The sequence below is a fragment of the Haliotis rubra genome, unplaced genomic scaffold (genome assembly GCF_003918875.1).
Source record: "Haliotis rubra isolate DU_JTF1 unplaced genomic scaffold, ASM391887v1 Scf248, whole genome shotgun sequence".
Classification (NCBI taxonomy): domain Eukaryota; kingdom Metazoa; phylum Mollusca; class Gastropoda; order Lepetellida; family Haliotidae; genus Haliotis; species Haliotis rubra.
Window position 1 is genome coordinate 5897 of NW_025766536.1, and position 23400 is coordinate 29296.

The 23400-nt window shown below is 41.9% G+C and overlaps 1 protein-coding gene across 3 annotated transcripts; it reads left to right on the forward strand.

Moving 5' to 3' along the window:
- LOC124279185 (apolipoprotein(a)-like) lies at positions 1 to 22395 on the forward strand. Of its 3 annotated transcripts, none has more exons than XM_046714984.1 (5): positions 1 to 337; positions 1410 to 1472; positions 5832 to 5894; positions 6144 to 6353; positions 22064 to 22395. In XM_046714984.1, exons 1-5 carry the CDS (start codon positions 217 to 219, stop codon positions 22324 to 22326), a joined length of 720 nt encoding a protein of 239 aa, XP_046570940.1. In that variant the 5' UTR covers positions 1 to 216; the 3' UTR covers positions 22327 to 22395. The 3 variants fall into 3 exon arrangements, with proteins under 3 accessions (XP_046570940.1, XP_046570939.1, XP_046570941.1); XM_046714983.1 differs by lacking the exon at positions 22064 to 22395 and adding an exon at positions 6824 to 8180 and having other exon boundaries at positions 19 to 337; XM_046714985.1 differs by lacking the exons at positions 1410 to 1472; positions 22064 to 22395 and adding an exon at positions 6824 to 8180 and having other exon boundaries at positions 19 to 337.
- Positions 22396 to 23400: the final 1005 nt, after the last annotated feature.

Consider the following 23400-nt stretch of genomic DNA (forward strand, 5'->3'; position numbering starts at 1 on the left):
TGGCACGACAAGAGTTAACACTGTGTTGAGTCATATTCCTGTAACAGATGCAGAGTATTTTGATTGACAGAGAAGTTTGTCTATAAATGTATGAGTACTCCACACGCAAGCACACATTCACCCGGATGACATACAGTCCGTGCAGAAGAAGGGACTCTTTCCACAATATGGTGTTCCGACTCTGTCTGTGTGTAGTGTTGCTTATTTCTTGTGGACATGCTAACATATCTGGCGACTACTGTCGAGTTTGGGACAACTACGACACATTTAAGACATCCATGGACCAGTATCTGGCTTCCAGGGATAAGGTCTGTGGGGAACAAAGACATGGACATTGGTGAGTATGTAGCAGTTGTTACTTAGTCACCCAACACACAATCTTCATACTTTTGTTTCCTGGTTTATGTTCTAGTTTGTCACCCATGCTTGTCGTAAGAGGCGACTAACGGTATCGGATGGTCAGGCTCGCTGACTTGGTTGACACATGTCATCGGTTCCCAATTGCGCAGATTGATGCTCATGCTGTTGATTACTGGATTGTGTGGTCCAGACTCGATGATTTACAGACCGTCGCCAATAGCTGGGATATTGCTGAGTGCGGCGTAAAAATAAACTCACTCACTCACTCTAGTTTGTCAACCATTTGTTTGTCCAGACCTGTGTACTCACAACCAAAGTGCAATGGGACTGAGTGTCTTTTCAGAATGAGTTAAAACACACACAGTTAAATGACAATAATAATAGCTCGAGTACTTATTTAATTCAGGACCGCCTCCGCGGTGTAGTGGTTAGAGCGTCCGCCCGGAGATCGGAAGGTCGCGGTTTCGATACCGACCGCGTCATACCAAAATACGTTAAAGTATGGTACTTGTTGGTCCCTGCCTGGCGTTCGGCATTAATGGGTACAACAAGGACTGGTCGGCTCGGAATCAGTCTAATGTGTCTGAGTGGGCTATTCATGCTTCACTGCGGCATGGTATCTCAGTGGGCTAGCACTATAAAACCAGCTTAGGTCTGGGCTAGTACAAGCAGCCGCACATACACATACACACGCATGCACGTCGTCGTATGAGCGAAATATTCTCAAGCACGACGTTAATCCCAATTTCACCTCACCTCACCTCACCTCACCTCACTTATTTAATTCACGTGATCTGTGAGTTGGTGTATACATTTTGGACAAGTGGTTGGTTCGTTGGTTGGTTGGTTGGTTGTGTTACGCCGCATATTGAATTAATATGCTATTTTGTCAGCTCTTGTACATATTTGATTTATTCTATTCATGAGCACAGGCTTAATCGCTGCCTCAGTTATTGCAAGTGTGGATTGTTTGGAACCAATTCTAATCCTGAATCTCCAGTAATTATCAAGGTTTTGCTGGTTTATTGCACTGTGAATTGTTTTTTCAGAGAGCAGAGCAGCAAACCTAACAAGTATGGACAAGCGTATAAATAACCTCGAGAAACAAATCGGTACGCAATACTTCTCTCAAACAGCATTATGTTGTTCGTTCCTACTGGTCTACGATCGTCACAGTAGTGTAGTGGACAGAGTGGAACCACTGCTGTTCAGGGTCGTTTGTCTGGGCGTTGGGGTTCGCTATATACTGGAACTTAACAATAATGACTACCTCTTGAGTATGTCTCTTTGATGGGCATTTTAGAAGTTGAGTTGATGAAGAATGATGATAATTTTATGCATATACGACTTCTTTTATTGTGAAAGGACACGTTTCGACATAGAATCTAATGCCGTTGTCAAACAAGTGATACATGAGAAACAAATTGAAAGAATACATATATGAGTTGTTATTACAATAGATATGGAATGAGTTGTTACAACGCTTGTATAGGAGATTGAGTGAGTTGCTTGGAAGCCAGTTGGCTGACATACAAGGACTGAATTAAAGCTTATACAAGTGACAGAAAGTCAGATGAATGTTTACACAATAAATGGGGTTGATGTACATATACTCAGCAGCATAAACAAACGTCAGTACGAATTCAAAATTAGATAGCCACTGTAATCAAACCATTACAGAAATGGACATAATACGCGGATCAAAAACATCTTTTCGCGTACAATATCTTGACACATCAATGAATAACTCAGCACAATTTCAAGACATTTAAAGAACGTTTGCAGTCCATTCAGACTCTTGCCTTTAGTATCTAGTGTGACCACCACGAGCGACAATAACTGCAGTACAGCGTCTATGCATGGATTGATGAAGACCATTGGCACCTGGAACCACACTCTGAGAGAAAGGCCTGGCTCAATAAATCGGCTGTGTTCGGCCTTGGTATGACATTATTCAGTCTCCCCACAATTTCATGCCAAAGATGTTCAGTTGGGTTTAAATCAGGACTAAATGCTGGCCACTGCATAATGTCGACACTGTCCCGTGTTGCTCTTGCAGTATGGGCCCGAACGTTAACATGCTGGAAAATGTTGTTCCGGTGACGCGAAATGTGGTATGACGTGGGGTCTGAGAGCTTGGTCGATGTAGCGCACCGCCTCTCCCTGGACCAAGGTTCTGGAACACCACAGGACCTACTCTCTGATTCAGGCCTATTCCACCCCATACCATGATGCTTGCACCTCCCCATAAGTCTCTTTCCATAACACACTGGTCTGAGTAACGCTGGCCACATCGTCGCCATATTCTTGTTCTGTCATCTGCAGTTGATGCGCAGTACCGACTCTCATCTGTGAACAGAACAGGTCTCCATTGCCTGTATCGCCAGTTTTGGTGTTGTAGGGCAAACTGTAGACGTTCACGCCGATGACGAGGGGTGAGGATAGGTCCACGGTAAGGTCTACGACAATGAAGGTTCCCTGCTGTTAAGACGTCTTCGTACTGTATCAGTACTGATTGGTCTTCCGTGTGTTCCCACTTCGTCTGGCGTGCCGTTTCGGATGTCTGCATGAAGGGATTCTGTATATGCTGTCGCACAAAATGGCGGTCTTGTCGTCTTGTGGTCACCCCTTGGTCTGCCAGTACGGGGATCATTTGTGGTGTTGGTAGCCCAGAAACGTTGCTGCAGTCTGTAGATGGTCCGAAGTGATTGGCAACGGCTTCCTAGCGCCTGATTCCTCTGAGCTGTCGTGACTCACGGCATCCTGTTGACGTTGTAATGTGAATGTTTCAACCAGGTTTGGGGTGCATTTTATAGAGCTGGTCCTTGTGAACAGCACGTGCAGCATGAGTTGCATGAAAACATGGAGAACACCGTACCATCGATCTCCGAGGTCAGGGTTGTGTTTTTGAGACCACATCCTGGGTTCAGTTCTGAGTTTGGGAAGGAATGTCTTTGCTCAGGTACAGTTGAAGATGTTGTAAAAATATCCAATCAACACATTAAACGAGTTTACAGTTATCTGTTTCTGCGAAGGAAAATTCCAAACTGACGTTTCTTTTGCTGCTTAGTATAGTTTGTATGACATGTTGCGAAAGGTTGTATTGAAACAGATAATGTTCACAAGAAATATGATTGATGATTACTTTATCAAGTGATGAAAGATGAAGGGTACGACATTCCTAATGCCTACCGTCACGTGATAAGCTCTAATTCAGTCCTTGTATATCACCCAACTGGCTTCCAACCAACTTACTCAATCTCCTATACAAGCGTTGTACATCAAGATGTTTGTAAATGTAGTATTTTGTCAGTTAAAATTTGGCTAAATGTGACTACAATCGCCAGCTGTTGAAGGGTTGATGCAAAAATCCGTCTAGGGTCCATGCAGGTAAAAGTACTGTAAGTCCCCGTGGTCCCTAGTATGGTGATCTACCTTCAGTTGCTTATGATCTATAGCCCGCTTTTATATTGTATTGTTGTCTATAGTGATATATGTTTATGATAGCGTACTAGTTTTGAATAAGAGCTGTGATACTCTAGTAGTTTTACTGTCCTTCGATGACTGGCCTTTACGTTTTAAATTTATGGATTTTGATATTGATGTAAATTAGATTGTTCTCGTCACGATATGGCTGAAATATTGCCAATGTGAAGCTAATTATTAACTCACTGACTCACTCACTAATTCTGCTTTGTACCACACATGATACGGTGGTTTAAGGTGAACACCGACTTGATGTTACATGTGTTTGTGTCTCCGGAAGGGCAGGACATCTTCTCCTTTGTGTGAATACAGGATATCATAGTGTTATCATATTTGGTAGTGATTCACAAAGTCAGAATCGAAAAAAATGGTATCTACCGTTTGCAAATATTTCAAAAGATTATTTATCTAAATCTAGAGTCCATATATACTGAGTCAAAAAGAAACTTCACAAAATGTAATTTGAAAATAATGAATATTGTTTCTCTGGTGATACATATATGTGTCAGAAATGGGATCCCTATCTTTCGACTCTAGAAAAACGTTAGCAAAACCCACTCAAACCCATCCATTCGTCGTGCAAATGACGTTAGTGCCAAATCAGGTTTTGCACGTGCAGTCGATCACGTGATCTTCGCATCGAAGTTTTCTTCATATGCACGTGTTTGCATTTGGCCTCAAGAATTGAAAAACATTTTTAAACCACAGTTCTAACGGTACTTGAAATGCCACGATTGTCAAATGTGCAACGTAAAGGTGCCGTTGGCATGTTGCAAGCGGGAAGATCAGTTATTGACGTCGCAAGAGCAATGGGATGCAGCCGTCGTACTATGTATGATTTGCGAGGTCGTCTACAACAAACTGGCACCACTTCTGATCGCCCAAGGTCGGGTCGTCCACGTGTGAGGTCACGAGCAGAAGACCGTCAAATCGTCCTACGTCACCTACGTGACAGATTTTTGCCGGCTACACGAACCAGGGCTGAGATGTTTAGAGGTCGACTGTCCTCACAGACCATTCGAAATCGGTTGCGGGCTGCCAATCTTCCATTCTCGACGTCCATATTGTGGGCCAATATTGACGCCGTTTCATCAACGTCAACGTCTGCTGTGGGCCCAACGTCACCTCCTATGGACCCAGAGAGACTGGAATCGAGTCGTCTCTTTAGCGATGAATCCAGGTTTACCCTCAGATTCGCGGACGGCAGGCATAGAGTCTGGAGACGACGTCGTGAACGGTATGCCCAATGTTGTGTACAGGAAGTCGACAGATTCGGGGTGGAAGTTGCATGGTGTGGGGTGCTTTCTGTGGGAACAACCGTTCCCGTCTTCTGGTCATCCGTTGAAACCTCACAGCTGCTGCTTACCGCGACCAGGTGTTCACCCTGAACTCGTTCCTTTCATGGTGGCTCATGGCCCTGGTCTACAGTTCCAGCATGATAATGCTCGGCCGCATACCGCGATATTTGACACGAAATTTCCTTCAAAACGCTGGAATCAACGTCATGGACTGGCCATCGAGGTCCCCTGACCTTAATCCAATAGAGCACGTTTGGGATGCACTTGGGAGAAGGCTTCGTGGTCAGGAGCCAACCTCAGAATTTGCAGGAACTTGGCGCTGCCTTGCAAGAGCAATGGCGCAGAATCCCCAACCACGTGTTCACAAGCATCAGGCAGTCGATGAGGAGACGGTGGTTGGCAGTGGTGAATGAAGCGGGGCGGCCATACACGATATTGAACTGAGAAATTTCGCATTTTTATTCTTGTGACTTGACATTTTTGTATACCCATGTTTTGGAACGGCGGTGTAGCCTAATGGAACTGATTATGGCACTGTCAGTGTATCGAGTACATCACACAGATCTCAGCAATGAAATAATAACAATTTAACCATCTTACCATCTCTTGTTCTTTTAAAGTGCCCTGAAGAAAGAATGTGAAGTTTCTTTTGACTCAGTATATGTAAAGTCATTGGTTTTGTTGCAGAGAAGCTGTTAAATGACAACGAAAACAGAGAGGATCGTCTCGGTCACATGGAGACTGCACTAGGTAATGCTTCTTTACATCAAATAATGCTGATTTCACTTCATATGTAATGCTTACTGGGGTTGGGACGGAAGGACATTTTGGAGCCTTCATCAGCAGTTTTAGACGTACAGACATTACTAATACGAACTGAAGAAAAGAAACGTGCAAATCTAGTAACACCATTTGTACTCATATCGATAATCCTAACAGGTGCTCGTTGTCAAAGCAGCGCATGCCTTTATAACGTCTATATGTATAATTACATTACAGCCAACCTGACGTCGGTACTGACTGTGGATTGTGGTTCTCCAACTCCTGTAGAAGGCACAGACGTTGTCTACACTTCAACAGGTCTTCATGCCATCGCCAGCTACAGATGCGAGAAGGGTTTTTATAACACCATCCATCCTGGTCAACGGATAATGAGCGTGTGTGAGAAAGACGGGTTCTGGACCATGGTCAACGAAAAGTGTGTCAACAGTAAGGGTGCAACCTAGTTCAATATCAAAATGAAAACTTCTTGAACTTCTGTTCTAAGCATCTCTTTTCCTCTTGATGTATCAGTTTCCCTTTTCGGTCTCTTCTAATAAACATAATTGCAAACTGAACGTCTTAAAGTCTGGTCCTTTTACTACTACTACAGCTACTACTTCTACAACTAGAGTTGGATGTCTTCTATAAAAGGCCGGGGCGGTGGGGTAGCCTAATGGTTAAAGCGTTGGCTCGTCACGCCGATGACCAGGGTTCGAATCCCAACATGGGCACAATGTGTGAAGCCCATTTCTGGTGTCCCCGCCGTGATGTTGCTGAAATATTGCTAAAAGTGGCGTAAAACCAAACTCAGTCAGTCTTAAAGGCCCTATTCCTCTTCACGCATCAATTCCCTTCCTCAGTTAAACTCGTGATGATTGACACGTCTGTATTCACTGTTTCACGTTTTCCTTTGACAGTATCTGGCTGTTGGACGTCACATGCTGGAAGTGTGTTCTATTCCGGAACTCGATCAACAACCAAAACCGGCAAGGTCTGTCAGCGATGGGATTCTCAAGAGCCACATGGACACCCCAATACGAACGACATGAGGTTCTTCATCCCAGGATTTGACACACCCCAAACTGTCACTGGATCTGCTAACTACTGCCGTGACCCAGATCGTACAGGGTCTGTATGGTGTTACACAACGGATCAATCTACACGCTGGGAAAGGTGTGATGTCCCCAAGTGTAACATCTAGAGTTGATTTGGTTTCAGACATGAAACTGGCCTAACTGTTCTGGTCCACTCTCCTACTAACGGAATCAGTTTTGTCAATACTGCCAGCCGTCAGGTCTATCAGCTCAACACTCCAGCTCTTTGTTTTCCCATCTTCTTCTTCTCTAGGGTTTCACAAATATTTTGTAAATCTCAGACCTGTAAATTCGACCCGTGAAGATCCGGGTTAGAATTGATCATTAGTAACCCATGCTGGTCGTAAGCGGCGACTAACGGGATCGGCTGATTAGGCTCGCTGACATGGTACACACATGTCATCGTATCCAAATTGCGTAGATCGATGCTCATGCTGTTGATCACTTGATTTTTGGTCCAGGCTCGATTACTTACAGACAGGTGCCAACATACTAGTAGCTGGAATATTTCAGAGTGCGGCATTAGACTAAACTCAATCACTCTCTCACTCACCTGTAACTTCAAGTTTCTTCGCACATTGAGGTCATAACCTGTGATATAACTAGAAAACAGTTCAAAGGGGGTGTAAACTCTGTCTTTTAATGGTAATGCTTACTTTGAGATTAGTTGATGCTATATTATCCCATGGGAAGTTGGTTTGATGCACTAAGAAGCAAACAAATGTCAGTGGGGATTACAGGTGAGAACAGTTGTAGGGAACCACTCCAACCTGGCCTGTACTAAAGAGTTGATATCCAGAATTGGGTGAGAGCAGCTCCTCTTACCTCTATATAAGATACTGTTGCTCACAATGTGAGTCACCGGATTCTCTAGTTCAGCTCGATTGTTCACAGGCCTCGGTCGTATAGCTGATTCATTAACATATAAATGAATGTATACTCATGAAATTAATAGGGGAACACATGAAAGTACATATGTTCCTTTATATATTTCCAGAATCTTATACACTGTGCAATACATACCCTGTGAAGAAACTTAGGTAAAGAACAAAGGAACCCTTGTACTTTCATGTGTTCCCCTGAGAGAATGAGAATATATAATGCGATGATGTCACACATACTGTGATGGAAAGACTGTCTGTCAATCATTGCTTGATGAATAAATAGTATCGAAATACGGTATCATGTTAAAAATTGTTGTGTTCAATATTACTACAAATTCAAAAGTTCAAAATTTCCACTTTTGTTAAAAAATCATTCTCAACACTGTCATCCCTTTTGCTGTCTCCTGGCAGATAGACGTGTAGCCAGAGATGGGATGGTCGGTTGTTCTATCCCTTTTGCTGTTACAATGCATATGGGATGGCAGATAGACGTCTAGCCAGAGCTTGGACGGTCGGTTGATCTGTCCCTTTTGCTGTTACCATGGGATGGCAGACAGACGTCTGCCCAGAGATTGGACGGTCTGTGTCGGATATATTGCCTATCTTTCTGCACAATATGTTCCCAACATCAGATCAGTTACTGGTAATGTGTTACACAGGTTCCACGACAATAAGTAACATATAATAATTGTACGTAATTGAGTGATGTACCCATAGTTGCAAGACTCGCCCGTAAGTAATAGAGTGAAGTACCAATAGGAGCATGACTCAATGTAACAGAGTATGTAGATTGTGTGAAAGGAGTTTCCTGTGAGCAGGTCTTAGATGCCTACCACTTTTATGAAAGCCATTAACCTAAGTATAATGCTGACATACGAAGAAACAGAATCAACGCGAAGTGGAACTGGAACCAATGGTCAAAGGTTTATAATATTCAAACATTCTAATATTGCAGCTCAACACCGAGGGGGAAAAAGCGTTACAGACATAAATCTACAATGACTACAAAGGACCAGTCAGTGACGATACCTTCTCACTCATGATGGATTTACCAGCATTCTCTGTGATTCTAACAGCATCACCGTAACTTTCAGACTCCAATTGTTCTGTGATCTCTTGAACAGTTTTACTCTCAAACAACATGTTTCCGCTGTTACCCATAAATCAGGTCACATCTTGGTCTTGGTTCTCACCAAAGAAGACTGTGGATTAGTTAAGAGTCCGACAGCTGCTGATGAGAATATTTCTGATCACTTTGTTATTAGATGTATTTTTGATCCGAGTAAGCCAATGCCACCACGCAAGGTAATCTCATATCGAAAGACTAGAAACATTAATATCGATGATTTTGCATTTGATATTGACACCTCGGAAGTGTTTGACTGCGTTTCTGAAGCAACAGATGTGAATGACAAAGTGTTTGATGAAACACTTGAGCAGATTCTTGACAGTCATGCACCTCTGAAATCCAGAGTAGTTGTTAAACGCCCCAAAACAGGATGGTATAATGACAATATCAGTGACTTGAAAAGAAGCGCCGTACCGCTGAAAAGATATGGCGAAAAACACACCTAGAAATTCATCGTCAAACGGATTGTAATGCTCGCAATATGGTGAACAGTGAATTACGTTCGGCAAAGCAGGCATTCATCTCGAAAACATTAAGCAGAGTAAAACAATCCGCGGCAACTACACCTTCTCCTCAGTACCCTCCTCAAGCGAAATTCTAACTGTTGTCTTCCTGAACACAGTGATCTGAAGAACTTAGCAGTAAAATTGAAGACATTCGCAGTGATTTGCAAAGTAGACAGGAACTGTGCACCATGGTCTTTGTTGAGGTTGATTTCACCGGAAAAACACTCACCACATTTAGAACTCTTACAAGTCCTGATTTGAAGCTGGTCGTTTATGCAGCAAACGTGAAAACATCATCTCTTGATGTTCTGCGAACCTGGCTCACAAAATCCACGCTTTCTCATCTACTTCCAGTTGTGTTGGACATTTGCAACTCTTCTCTCTCAGTTGTGGTGAAGTACCCAGTGTCTATAAGCAGGCTGTGATCACACCACTGTTGAAGAAACCAACACTTGATGCAGACAATTTCAGAAACTACAGCCCAGTGTCAAATTTGTCCTTTCTGTCTAAATGTCTCGAGAAGATAGTTGCAAACAGAATTGTGGAACACCTTCAACAATATGACTTGATGGAGCCCTACCAATCAGCGTACAGGTCAAAGCACAGTACAGAGACTGCGCTAGTCCAAGTACACAATGACATCATGACTGCCATGGACCAACGTTAGGTGACTCTCCTTGTTTTTGCATCTCTCCAGTGCTTTTGATACTGTTGATCACCAAATTCTTCTGCAGCGTCTGAGGGTCAGAGTCGGTATTGATGGAATTGTCCTTGAGTGGATACGTTCTTACCTATCTGATAGGTCTCAGTCCGTTAAAGTGGAATCATACTCTCCAGTCCATTACCACCTTCTCTATGGCGTTCCCCAAGGATCTGTCCTCGGACCTTTACTGTTTATTTTGTATATTCTTCCCATTGGTGACCTTGTCCGAAAGCACTCACTGAAATTTCATCTCTATGCTGATGACAATCAGTTATATCTGTCAGCGGAGCCTAACCTTGCTGAGGATTGTGCACTGAAGATACAACAATGTATTGCTGAATTAAGAGACTGGATGACCTTGAACTTTCTGAAATTGAATGACACCAAGACTGAGTTTTTGACCATCGGATCCAGGCATCAACTTTCCAAAGTGCCTGACAGTTTATCTCTTGAAATTGGACAAGATGTTATCACGCAGTCTGACTCTGCAAAAAATCTTGGTGTCATCTTTCAATCAACAATATCATTAGAAAATCAAATCAAATGACTCAACAAAAGATGCTTCTACCACATCTTCAATATTAGCAAGATCCGAAACCACTTAGACTTCAACACCGTCCAGCTTCTAACGACCAGCCTTCTTCTCTCTAAACTTGATTACTGCAACTCCTCTATTACAACATTCCTCAACAGCTCAAACTACAACGGATTCAGAATTCAGCCGCCCGTGTTGTTGCCCGTGCACCACGCTACCAAACTGTGACACCTATCCTCCAAACTCTTCACAGGCTTCCTGTATCAAGCAGAATTCAATACAAACTTCTTACACACAGCTGCATCTATGAAAACATGTTTTCTCAATATCTTAAAAGCCTCTGATTATACATATTGCTCCGTTTATCAACATCCTACTGCTTACACCCTTCAATAATAGCGTTGATCATACATATTTACTGATCATACATTAATACATTTACTGATTATACATATCTACTGATTACACATATTTACTGATCATACATATTTACTGATTATACATATTTACTGATCAAAATATTTACATATACATACTGATTACATTATATTTACTGATCATACATATTTACTGATCATACATATTTACTGATCATACATATTTACTGATTATACATATTTACTGATTATACATATTTACTGATCATACATATTTACTGATCATACATATTTACTGATTATTTTTACTGATTATATACATATTTACTGATTATACATATTTTCTGATCATACATATTTACTGATTATACATATTTACTGATCATATATATTAACTGATCATACATATTTACTGTAGCATATATACGTAACATAGTTTTAATGTTTTTGTATGTTTGTTGTTTAACGCCACTTTCAGCAATATTCCATTCAGCTAATATATTAGCTTTTATGTCGGCGGTCTGTAAATAACCGAGTCAGAAATGACAACGTGGTTAAGAGACCATCTGACAAACTACTGGCACGTCTTCACAGCACGCATGTGATTCGTTCAAAGAGGAAAGCGAAGTGGAATAGTCTTCTTACAAGAAAGAACTAATATCATCTTAAGAAATACCTTGATGACTACGATCACAGAGGCTGTAGCATGATCGAATCCATTAGTTTATTGTTTTGTTGAAGTTGGCAACACATTTATGCTACAGAACCTTGAAGATAAACAAAAGATATTTTACAACGCATGACCAGAACTAATATCGGCGGGTAACTCTGCCTTTACCGGACATTCTCAACGTGATTCATGCAGATATGAACAAAGCCCACAACGATAGAAGTACAATATTGGATGATCTTATCTTCAGTTCTCAGAGACATGGTGTGTTTTTAACAAAAGTTTATGAATCCACAAACCTATCACTTCACGTGAAATGAAATGTATAAATACCCCAATGACTCGTTTTCGATTTCTGTTGATTCTTGAAGACATGAAGAAGATATTGCTCTGCGTGCTCATGGCCACTGAGTGGGCGTTTGCCTTTGAAATACCTGACCTGTCTGCGAAGTTCCAGGCACCATCTTTACCAAAACAGACCAATGTCTTCTCCAGGATTGGGGGACTCCTGCTAGGTAATATTTGGCTGAAGTACTCATCCAACAATTCAAACGCAATTAACGGGTCTTCACTTCATCTTATAGAATTTCTCATACTTGTCAAAGTCATCTTAAATGCTCTCTGCTATTGTGAAAAACAAAGTAAATACTTAGTGCACGAAAAGTACTTGTTCCAGGAGCGGCGTCACATTATATTATTGCTTATAGACCTTGTTAATATACCCAGGTATATGGACAAGCTTTTTTGAAATGCCACTTAGACTATGCATATTTTCGCATTTAGACACACCAGGATCTGCCTTTGATAAGATGAACTCATCTGTATCAAACTTGACAAAGCGTGTCAACGAACTTGAAAAAGACAGAGAAGATGAAAGTAGGTGTTTCAAATATTTTATTTCAAATTTTGACTGTTAAGACACAATAAATTGTTCACAATTTTTGTTGTTGCCATATCACCTTTTTACGCACAACACTAAATATATAGTACACATATAGCACTCATGGGACGGTCACGTTTTCAATGTAAATTTGAGTGAATGAGTGTGTTTAGTTTTACGCCGCACTCAGCAATATTCCAGCTATATGGCGGAGGTCTGTAAATAATCGAGTCTGGACCAGACGATCTAGTGATCAACAGCAGTGAGCATTGATCTGCACAAATGGTAACCGATGACATGTGTCAACCAAGTCAGCGAGCCTGACCACCCAATCCCGTTAGTCGCCTCTTACGACCAGCATGGGTTTCTGAAGATCGATATCCTAACGGGTAATATAATGTACAGGAAGGTGAAACGAAAACACCATTTTAATACATTTGATGGATTGCGGGGGACGGATTAAAGACGTTCTGGTGGAACAGAAATAACCAGTCAATATGTCCCTTGTGGCACATTTGTTTGGTGTCCGCATAGAAATATCATGAAGTCTAGGTCGCATATTTGGGTGGCGTCCACATAGAAATATCATGAAGTCTAGGTCGCACATTTGGGTGGGCGTCCGCATAGGAATATCATGAAATCTAGGTCGCACATTTGGGTGGCGTCCGCATAGAAATATCATGAAGTCTAGGCCACACATTTGGGTAGCGTCCGCATAGAAATAGCCTGAAGTCTAGGTCGCACATTTGGGTGGCGTCCACATAGAAATATCCTGAAGTCTCTGTCGCACATTTTGGTGGCATCTGAATAGAAATAACCTGAAGTCTAGGTCGCCCATTTGGGTAGCTTCTACAGAGGAATGGCCTTTGGTCTGGCTGTCACATTTGGATGGCGTCCACATAGAAATATCCTGAAGTTTAGGTCGCACATTTAGGTGGCGTCCACAGAGGCCTGAAGTCTAGGCCGCACATTTGGGAGGCGTCCACATAGCAATAGCCTGAAGTCTTTGTCGCACATTTAGGTGGCTTCCACACAGAAATGACCTGAGGTCTGGCTGTCACTTTTGGGTGGCGTCCACATAAAAATATGCTGAAGTCTTTGTCGCACATTTGGGTGGCGTCCGCATAGACATAGCCTGAAGTCTAGGTCGCACATTTGCGTGGCGTCCACATAGAAATAGCATGAAGTCTTTGTCGCACATTTGGGTAGCGTCTACAGAGGAATGGCCTTTGGTCTGGCTGTCACATTTAGATGGCGTCCACATAGAAATATCCTGAAGTTTAGGTCGCACATTTAGGTGGCGTCCACAGAGGCCTGAAATCAAGGTCGCACATTTGGGTGGCGTCCGCATAGAAATAGCCTGAAGTCTAGGTCGCACATTTGGGTGGCGGCCACATAGAAATAGCCTGAAGTCTTTGTCGCACATTTGGGTGGCGTCCGCATAGACATAGCCTGAAGTCTAGGTCGCACATTTGGGTGGCGTCCACATAGAAATAGCATGAAGTCTTTGTCGCACATTTGGGTGGCGTCTACATAGCAATATCCCGAAGTCTAGGTCGCACATTTGGGTGGCGTCCACAGAGGCCTGAAATCAAGGTCGCACATTTGGGTAGCTTCCAGAAAGAAATGGCCTGAGGTCTGGCTGTCACATTTGGGTGGCGTCCACATAGAAATATCCTGAAGTCTAGGTCGCACATTTGGGTGGCGTCCGCATAGAAATAGCCTGAAGTCTTTGTCGCACATTTGGGTGGCGTCTACAGAGGAATGGCCTGGGGTCTGGCTGTCACTTTTGGATGGCGTCCACATAGAAATATACTGAAGTCTAGGTCGCACATTTAGGTAGCGTCCACAGAGGCCTGAAATCAAGGTCGCACATTTGGGTGGCGTCCACATAGAAATATCCTGAAGTCTGGGTCGCACATTTGGGTGGCGTCCACATAGAAATATCCTGAAGTCTAGGTCGCACATTTGGGTGTCGTCCACAGAGGAATAGCCTGAAGTCTAGATTGCACATTTGGGTGGCGTCCACATAGAAATATCCTGAAGTCTGGGTCGCACATTTGGGTGTCGTCCACAGAGGAATAGCCTGAAGTCTAGGTCGCACATTTTGGTGGCTTCCACAAAGAAATATCCTGAAGTCTGGGTCGCACATTTGGGAGGCTGTCATTTTTGCATCGAAATAATGTTGGCAATATCTTCTTCCCTATCAATTATGCCAAATATATAAAGTAAAAAGCTTCGCTTCCTACCCCCTTCAAAGTTTATACATAGGTACTTTACAACATGGGTTCACATCGTGTCAGTTTCAGTAATGAATGACAGTGAATGTGTTTAGAAATGTTTTTATCATGAATTGTTTTGACCCTTGAGGGAAGTAATAAAATTTGAAAATGAGTTTTGAACCTGTGGTCCTGTGGTATTGTAGTCACATTTCGGTTTGTGAGTGCATGCAGATATTTTCTGTGCGAAAGGCCTCAAACTCAACACTCATTATGGAAACGTACGAACCGACGACTTCTTTTTTCTGAGTTACCACAAATGAGGCCTGGGTTGCATTATTGCGCTGCGTGAAGTCACTAATGTCGTATGGTTGATTTCAGGTACATAATGTTAACAAGTTACTATGTAAACTAACTCTCTCTCTCTCTCTCTCTCTCTCTCTCTCTCTCTCTCTCTCTCTCTCTCTCTCTCTCTCTCTCTCTCTCTCTCTCTCTCTCTCTCTCTCTCTCTCTCTCTCTCGCTCTCGCTCTCTCTCTCTCTGTGACCTCTTCAATACATTTGATATGATATCTCTGATCTCGGCAATATATTTAATACGTTTTCTGTGAGTTCACCAAAATATTTCAACGTTATCTGTGAGCTCTTCAATACATTTGATATGATATCTCTGATCTCGGCAATATATTTAATACGTTTTCTGTGAGTTCACCAAAATATTTCAACGTTATCTGTGAGCTCTTCAATACATTTGATATGATATCTCTGATCTCGGCAATATATTTAATACGTTTTCTGTGAGTTCACCAATATATTTCAACGTTATCTGTCAGCTCTTCAATATATTTGATATGATATCTGTGAGTTCGTCAATATATTTAATACGTTATCTGTGAATTTGTCAATATACTTGATATGTCATCTGTGAAACTCGTCAATATATTTAATACTTTATCTGAGAGCTCATTTTATTTGTCATCTTTCATGACATCCGTATTTTATATTGTTTGGTATGTTATCTCTTAGATCGTGTGTATATTTAACACATTAATTATATGTGAACTCGTCAATATATATTATAATTTTTTCTATGAGTGCGTGTACACGTATTAGACCTTTTCTCTGTTAGCACGTGTATATGCTTTATACATTTTCTCTGTGACCAAACATACCAGCATGACAATGAGCAACATCAATTCTTGGGCTATGAAAATGATGGGTTTTTAATTTCTCATCATATCTGTACAAGTGAAAACTGAAAACATGCCACAACTGACAGATATGGAATACTGTACGGGACATTCTCACGATCTCGCATTCTCGCGTTCTTTTGACAAAAAGTGCTATGTACCAAAAACACGAGAATGCGAGATCACGAGAATGCGAGATTTTGGCCAAATCTCGCGTTCTCGCGATCTCGCATTCTCGCACTTTTGGCATTTTAGCTTGTTTCCAAAGGTCGAGATCGCGAGAATGTCCCTTACAGCATTCCATAGATAGAAGCTCAACGCAACAACACCATCGGCTGACTGCAGGCGAGTGCGAGTGAGTTTAGTTTTACGCCACACTCAGCTATATTCCAGCTATATGGCGGCGGTCTGTAAATAATCGAGTCTGGACAAGACAATCCAGGGATCAACAGCATGAGCATCGATCTGAACAATTGGGAACCGATGACATGTGTCAACCAAGCCAGCGAGCCTGACCACCCGATCCCGTTAGTCGCCTCTTACGACAAGTATGGGTTACTGAAGGTTTATTCTAACCCGGACCTTCACGGGTGCCGACTGCAAGCAGGCGACTTGGTATTATAGCTTGGTATTATAGCTTGGTATTATAGCTTGGTATTATAGCAGCTTTATGTGCACAGTTAAAACAAATGTGACAAAACGGCTTCGGTGTGATTAAGTTTATTCGATGGTCGAGTAAATACTTGTATGCATTCTGTGAGTGACTCTCTGTGGTGAATGAGGTTCAAGTGAGGGTTAAAATGCATGCAAGCAAAGAAGAACAAAAGGGTCAGCCACTCAACCAGAACATTTGTCCTGGGTGAAACAAAGGAAGTGACAGGGTAGTGACTGACCCAAGCATAACCAAATTAAAATCTTTAAGGTGAAGCATCAAATAGTGATATTAGTATTAATACTTGTAACTTATACTAATACACTGTTATCAAGTGCTACCCTTGAAGGTCCGGGTTAGAATGAATCTTCAGTAACCTTTGTTTTTCGTAAGAGGTGACTAACGGGATCGGGTGGTCAGGCTCCCTGGCTTGGTTGACCCACATGTCAACGTATCCCGATTGTGGAGATCGATGCTCATGCTGCTGATCACTGCATTGTCTGGTCCAGACTTGATTTTTTTATAAACCGGCTGGAATATTGCTTACAACTAACTTCACTCACTCATTATAACCAAGTGCTAATATTAATATTAAAACTAATAACTAAGCTAAACTATTACTAACTACACTGAGTAGTTTATCGTTTAGTTTAGTTGACAGTGACATAATTATATGTGACTGCCACTGTATATCTACGTATCGCAAGGCACCATTATAATACTATCGGTCCTGTATCAGACGCAAATGTCAACACGTGACCTACCCACGTCCGGTCGAGCATGTGTCAGAACTGAAGCGCAGGGTAGGTTCATATAGGTACGATAGCATTTGTCAACCACGTCAGCCAGACTGAAACCCCGATCCCGTCAGTCGCCTCTTACGACAAGCATGGGTTGCTGAAGACAAAAACTACCATTTACAAAGATGTGATCAACGAACATGAAAGAGAAATCTTTCCTCTTTACCGTAAACTACGTGAGAGACTCACCTCGGCCACCAGGATTAGCAGGATTTGTATGAAGCCCATGTCTGGTGTCCCCCGTCATGTTATTGCTGGAATATTGCAAAAAGCGGCGTAAAATCCAACTCACTCACAAGTCGATTTCATAAACACTTACTACTTGGAAATATCAAAATCTTACAAGGTTTTGGACTCACTCTCTACCGGGATCGACTGTCTATCGTGGAAATAGTAGTTGATGATGGCAAACTTCCGGTTGAGCATAGACAGGGCTTATCCCATGTCATTCAGTGTTACCTGGTTGTGTCGCTCATGTGGTTTTCTGATGCTGCCTCGGTGTTGACAGCTGCATAATATCTCAAATAAGCTATTTTCTCGGCCTTTCCACAAGCATATTAATAGAATCAATTTTGAACACCTTCCACACTGGGCATATGGAGACGGTGGCTGTAATGGAATGAAGGGGTGTCCCCGCCATGATATTTCTAGTCACGTTGGTTATGTTTTGTTTCCCTGTAAAGACGTAAAGATGTCATGAGGAACGTGATGCTCGAAACTGCATACAAGAGGTGGACAATTTTAATGTCGAGAGTGTCATGATGTGGGCCACAATCTACCATACCAGTAAAAAAGACTCGGTACACATGCAGGGCAATTTGATGGCACAACATTACACAGATGAAAATCTGTGGCCACACGTCCTTCCCATTTTGAAACAATCATTTTTTCAGCCCGACAATGCCCGACCTCACGGCTAGACTAACGAAGGCCTTTTCAGGAACTGCTACGCACTACCATGTCCCTCTAGGTCTCAAGGTCTAAACCTCAGCGAACATTTATGAGATGCTCTTGATCAACATATGCAATCACCTCGGCAACAGCCACTCAACCTCCAACAGGTGGCACAAGCACTGCAGGAAGAGTGGGTGAATATTCTCCAGGCCAGAATTCGTATTCGACGTTGCCAGGCAGCTATGGACTCGCATGGCGTCTATACAAGATATTGAGAACAGATGTCTAAACCTTCAAATTTGATCAGCATTAAAGAACAGGCTTAATTGTTATTTATTATAGGATATTTATGTAGTCCACATATCCACGCAATTGGTACATGCTCAAGGCGCTGGTATTTTTCCCTTGATCACTGGATGTCAATCTCAACGGCTCATCGTAATGTCAATCTCAACTCCCTGGGGATCATACGATCCTTGTCACTAGGCGCACCGAGTTATTGCGGCTTTCTCATCCTAACGAGGTACCCATTCACAGCTGAGTGGACTGGGACACATAGTCACAGTACTGTCCAAGTTTACTGCATAGGTGTTTGCACGTCTTTATGTGGCCGCCATCTGGCCAAATACCAACGGATTCGTGGGTTCTTTTAAGAGCACACGGTTGTGTAATCTATACTAGGGGTTGTGACAACACTGAAAGAGTCTGCACACAAAGTTGACTCCAAGGTTTTTACTACCGGTCACAGGTGGGCTCGATCCCGACACATCAAGCTTGCTGAATCACTAGCCTGGCGCCTCAGAAAGATCGCCCACCATGGCCCCCAATCCAACGGGAAAGCAATCAACATGATTCTTCTTGCTTTACTGCATTGTAAATTCTATTTTCAGAAAGCAAAGACAAGCATGTTAATGACCTCGAGATTAAAGTCGGTAAGTACTTGCAACGTTTCCTCAAATAAAATTATGTTATTCGTTCATACTACTCTACGGTCGTTGCAGTGATATAATGGTTAGAATGGCAGTGCTGTGCACCCGTCCACTGGTTATTTCATCCCAATGGACTTTAAGGTGGAACGGTATCAGTCTGGCACTAAAACAATACCAAACGGAATATTACACGGAGCCATTGTTCTGCTCTCACCTTCCTGCAACTGCACAAAGTTTACAACATGACCTCGAACGATGACATTCTGGTGGCGTAGGTCTTTCAGTTTGCCATTAACAATGTTGAGTTTTGTTATCGAATCAGCTGTGATGCCAGCCTGAAAGACTGCACACTCACCCGTTAACTCCATATTTATTCCGCCATATAACTGGAGTATACAGCAAAACATATTATTATTTGCACCATACGGTAAGGTGTTTTCGGGTAATAATTGACTTGCCGTTGTATGTATTTGTGACGGATGCCACCAGTTGAGCAGGATACCTTTTCCTTTGTGTTAACACATGATATCATAGTGTTATCACATTACTTAATGATTCATAAGGACCTGTAAATGATATCGTCGACATAGAAGAATAGTATCCACCTTATAAGATGTTTCCAAAGATGAAATAATGTTTTTCTTGTTTATTTACATGAAAATAGAGAGTCCATAGATCGTTTTTGTTGCAGAGAAACTGTTAAATGACAACAAAAACAGAGAAAGTCGTCTCAGGGACATAGAGGCAGCTCAAGGTAATGCATCTTTAAAATATAGTTTACAGTCTTACCTACACATTTAGTTACTACTCCTTAATACTTTGGGTTGGACGTGTGCTCGAGCTTGTATGGTTGTGGGAAAATTTGCCCTTGGGCCCGTGGAGTAGGATGGATTTTCATCACTAGGAACTAGACATTTCTTGACACGTCAACTTTTGTAAATATTTATATTTTATAAGTAGTCATTACATCCGTAATGGCTTGTTTTCAATTTATGAGTGAAATGTGAAACAGCTATGTTTTCGTGTGAACGACCAAGAATACTTTACAAATGGGTTTTTAACCTACCTTTGGGACATGCAATTGAAGCTACAAATCTTTTATAATTTGTTGTGATGCTGATATTGAAGGCTCTGTCCAGGAGGTTAATGTTATGTAGGATCAGTAGTGGTTGTATCAGCAGCAATTGGTCTGACATATGGTACACACATATCGATAATCATAACAGATCCTCGTTGTCAAAAGCAAACCCGTACCTTCGTAATGTCTATATGTAAAATTACATTACAGCCAAAATAACGTCTGAGGCGAGTGTAGATTGTGGTTCTCCAATTCCTGCAGAAGGCACAGATGTTGTCTACAGCTCAACAGGTCTTCAGGCCATGGCCGACTACAGATGCAAGAAGGGTGTTCTTGACATCCACCCTGGTCAACAGATGATGAGCTTGTGTCAGAAGGATGGGAACTGGACCATGGTCAAGGTGAAGTGCGTCAACAGTAAGGATGCAACCTAGTTTAATGTAAAAATGAAACCTTCTTGAACTGTTGAAATTGTACGGTCTATCCTCTTGGTGTATCGATTTCACTTGCTCATTCTCGTCCAATAATCACGATTGTAAATTTACGCTGTGACTATGTCTGGTATATAATATTAACATTTGTAATAATGATTACTACTACTACTACTACTACTACTACTACTACTACTACTACTACTACTACTACTACTACTACTACTACTACTACTACTACTACCTACTGCTACTACTACTACTCCTGCACTACTGTTGTTGCTACTCTTACTGTTACTAAAACAAATATTACTACAGCTACCACGATTACTGACTGACTGAGTTTGGTATTACGCCACTTTTAGCAATATTTCAGCAATATCACGGCGGGGGACACCAGAAATGGGCTTCACTCATTGTACCCATGTGGGGATTCGAACCCGGGTCTTCGGCGTGACGAGCCAACGCTTTAATCACTAGACTACCCCACCGCCCCACCACGATTACTACTACTGCTAATGCTACTACTACTACTACGACTACTACGCTTAATACTACTACCATGACTACCACTAATCCTAATAACATTTAGTTTATTGTTTGTTGTTTTCTCACCTTCACAGATTTCGAAAATAGAAACGTAACATACTACAACTACTTCTACTGCATTTTAGACCTGTGAAGATCCGGGTTAGACTTGGTCTCAGTAACCAATGCTTTTCGTAAAAGGCGACTAGCGGGATCGTGTGGTCAGGATCGTTGACTTGGTTGACAGATACCACCGGTTCCCAATTACGTAGATCGATGATCATGTTGTTGATCACTGGATTGTCCGGTCCAGACTCGGTTATTTCGCCGCCATATAGCTGGAATATTGCTGAGTACGGTGTTAAACAACAAACCAATCAACCAACCAATTTCTACTAACTCTACTTCTATCATTTACTATTACTACTACTACTACTACTACTACTACTACTACTACTACTACTACTACTACTACACGATAAGGCTGAAACATTGCCGATGTGACGTTAAATAATAACTCACTCACTCACTACTACTACTACGATGACTACTGCGACTACGATATCATCTATTGGAAATTAAGAAGAAGAGCAGGATACCTCCTAAAAGACCCGTAATGATTTGCATGTCTCAATTCACTGCTTCATCTTTTCTTGGCAGTCTCTGGCTGCTGGACGGCACCTGCTGGAAAAGTGGTATACACCGGTACACGATCAACAACCACAACCGGCAAGGTCTGTCAGCGATGGGATTCTCAGACGCCACACACCCACACTAAAACTGAAGATGTGAAGTTCTGGATCCCAGGATTTGATACACCCCAAACTGTCACAGGATCTGCTAACTACTGCCGTGACCCAGATCGTGACGGTTTTTTTATGGTGTTACACAACGGATCGAAGTTCACGCTGGGAAAAGTGTGATGTCCCCAAGTGTAACGTCTAGGGTTGATAGGGTTTCAATACGAAACTGACCCAGTTGATTTCTGTCCTCGTCCAATCTCCCATTAAACAGTATTGTCTTTACTATGAGATGTGTCTATGTTGTGGGTTAGGAGGAATTCGTGATTTTGCAACATTAAAATCGGTCATTGTGAAACAAATAATAGTTCTTCTGTCCTTTTTAAATGTTTTTGTATCGGTTTCATTAATTTAGCCAAAGATGGTGAGTGTCGACCTGATTGTAGGTTCACGGATCTGACAGCAATACTCAATTTACATCACTGTGTCTTGAAAAAAATCACGTTTTGGTTACGTCTTATTACCTGTTCACATAGGTATTATGTTATGCTTGTGACAAAAAAATCAGAGTAATGGTTCATTATAGTTCTTGGTGCAATACATAGTTTAAAACAGACGAATGTGAAAAATAATCTTCGACAGTACTCTGACGTAACACGCAAACAATTGGCGTTCACACAGTAAGATGGAATCGGATACCAAGTTCAAAATCAGTACTGTTCATTACCTTTAGAAACATATTTTATAACTATCAAGTGTTATCAGTTCCATCGTTTTTGCATATTACTTTGCTGTGCACTCTTGAGAAATATGACCCGTGAAGGTCCGAGTTAGAATTGATCTTCAGTAACACATGCTTGTCGTAAGAGGCGACTAACGAGATCGGGTGGTCATACTCGCTGACTGGGTTGACACATGTCATCGGTTCCCAATTGAGTAGATCGATGTTCATGCTGTTGATCCCTGGATTGTCTGGTCCAGACTCGAGTATTTACAGACGGCGCAACATAGCTGGAATATTGCTGAGTGTGGCGTAAAACTAAACTCACTCACTAACGTTTGAAATATGATAACTACACATACTTACATGCAGAATCGTTGATCTGTTTACAACACTATTAAGTTTATTAATACCTCTTTGTTATCACTTGACTGTAAGTATTTTAATATAAGTCCAAAACATCTACTGCGTGTTGTTTGTTGATGGCTTAACTGATGACAATTCAACAACAGAAAAAGACAAGTGTGTCTACTTGC

Bases quoted from the DNA above. Each gene is read 5' to 3' on its own strand.
- LOC124279185 (XM_046714983.1), top strand. From the start codon at position 217: ATGCTAACATATCTGGCGACTACTGTCGAGTTTGGGACAACTACGACA. The intron at 1,473-5,831 runs GTACGCAATACT...GTTTTGTTGCAG, and splicing joins TAACCTCGAGAAACAAATCG to AGAAGCTGTTAAATGACAAC. The intron at 6,354-6,823 runs GTAAGGGTGCAA...TTCCTTTGACAG, and splicing joins CAACGAAAAGTGTGTCAACA to TATCTGGCTGTTGGACGTCA.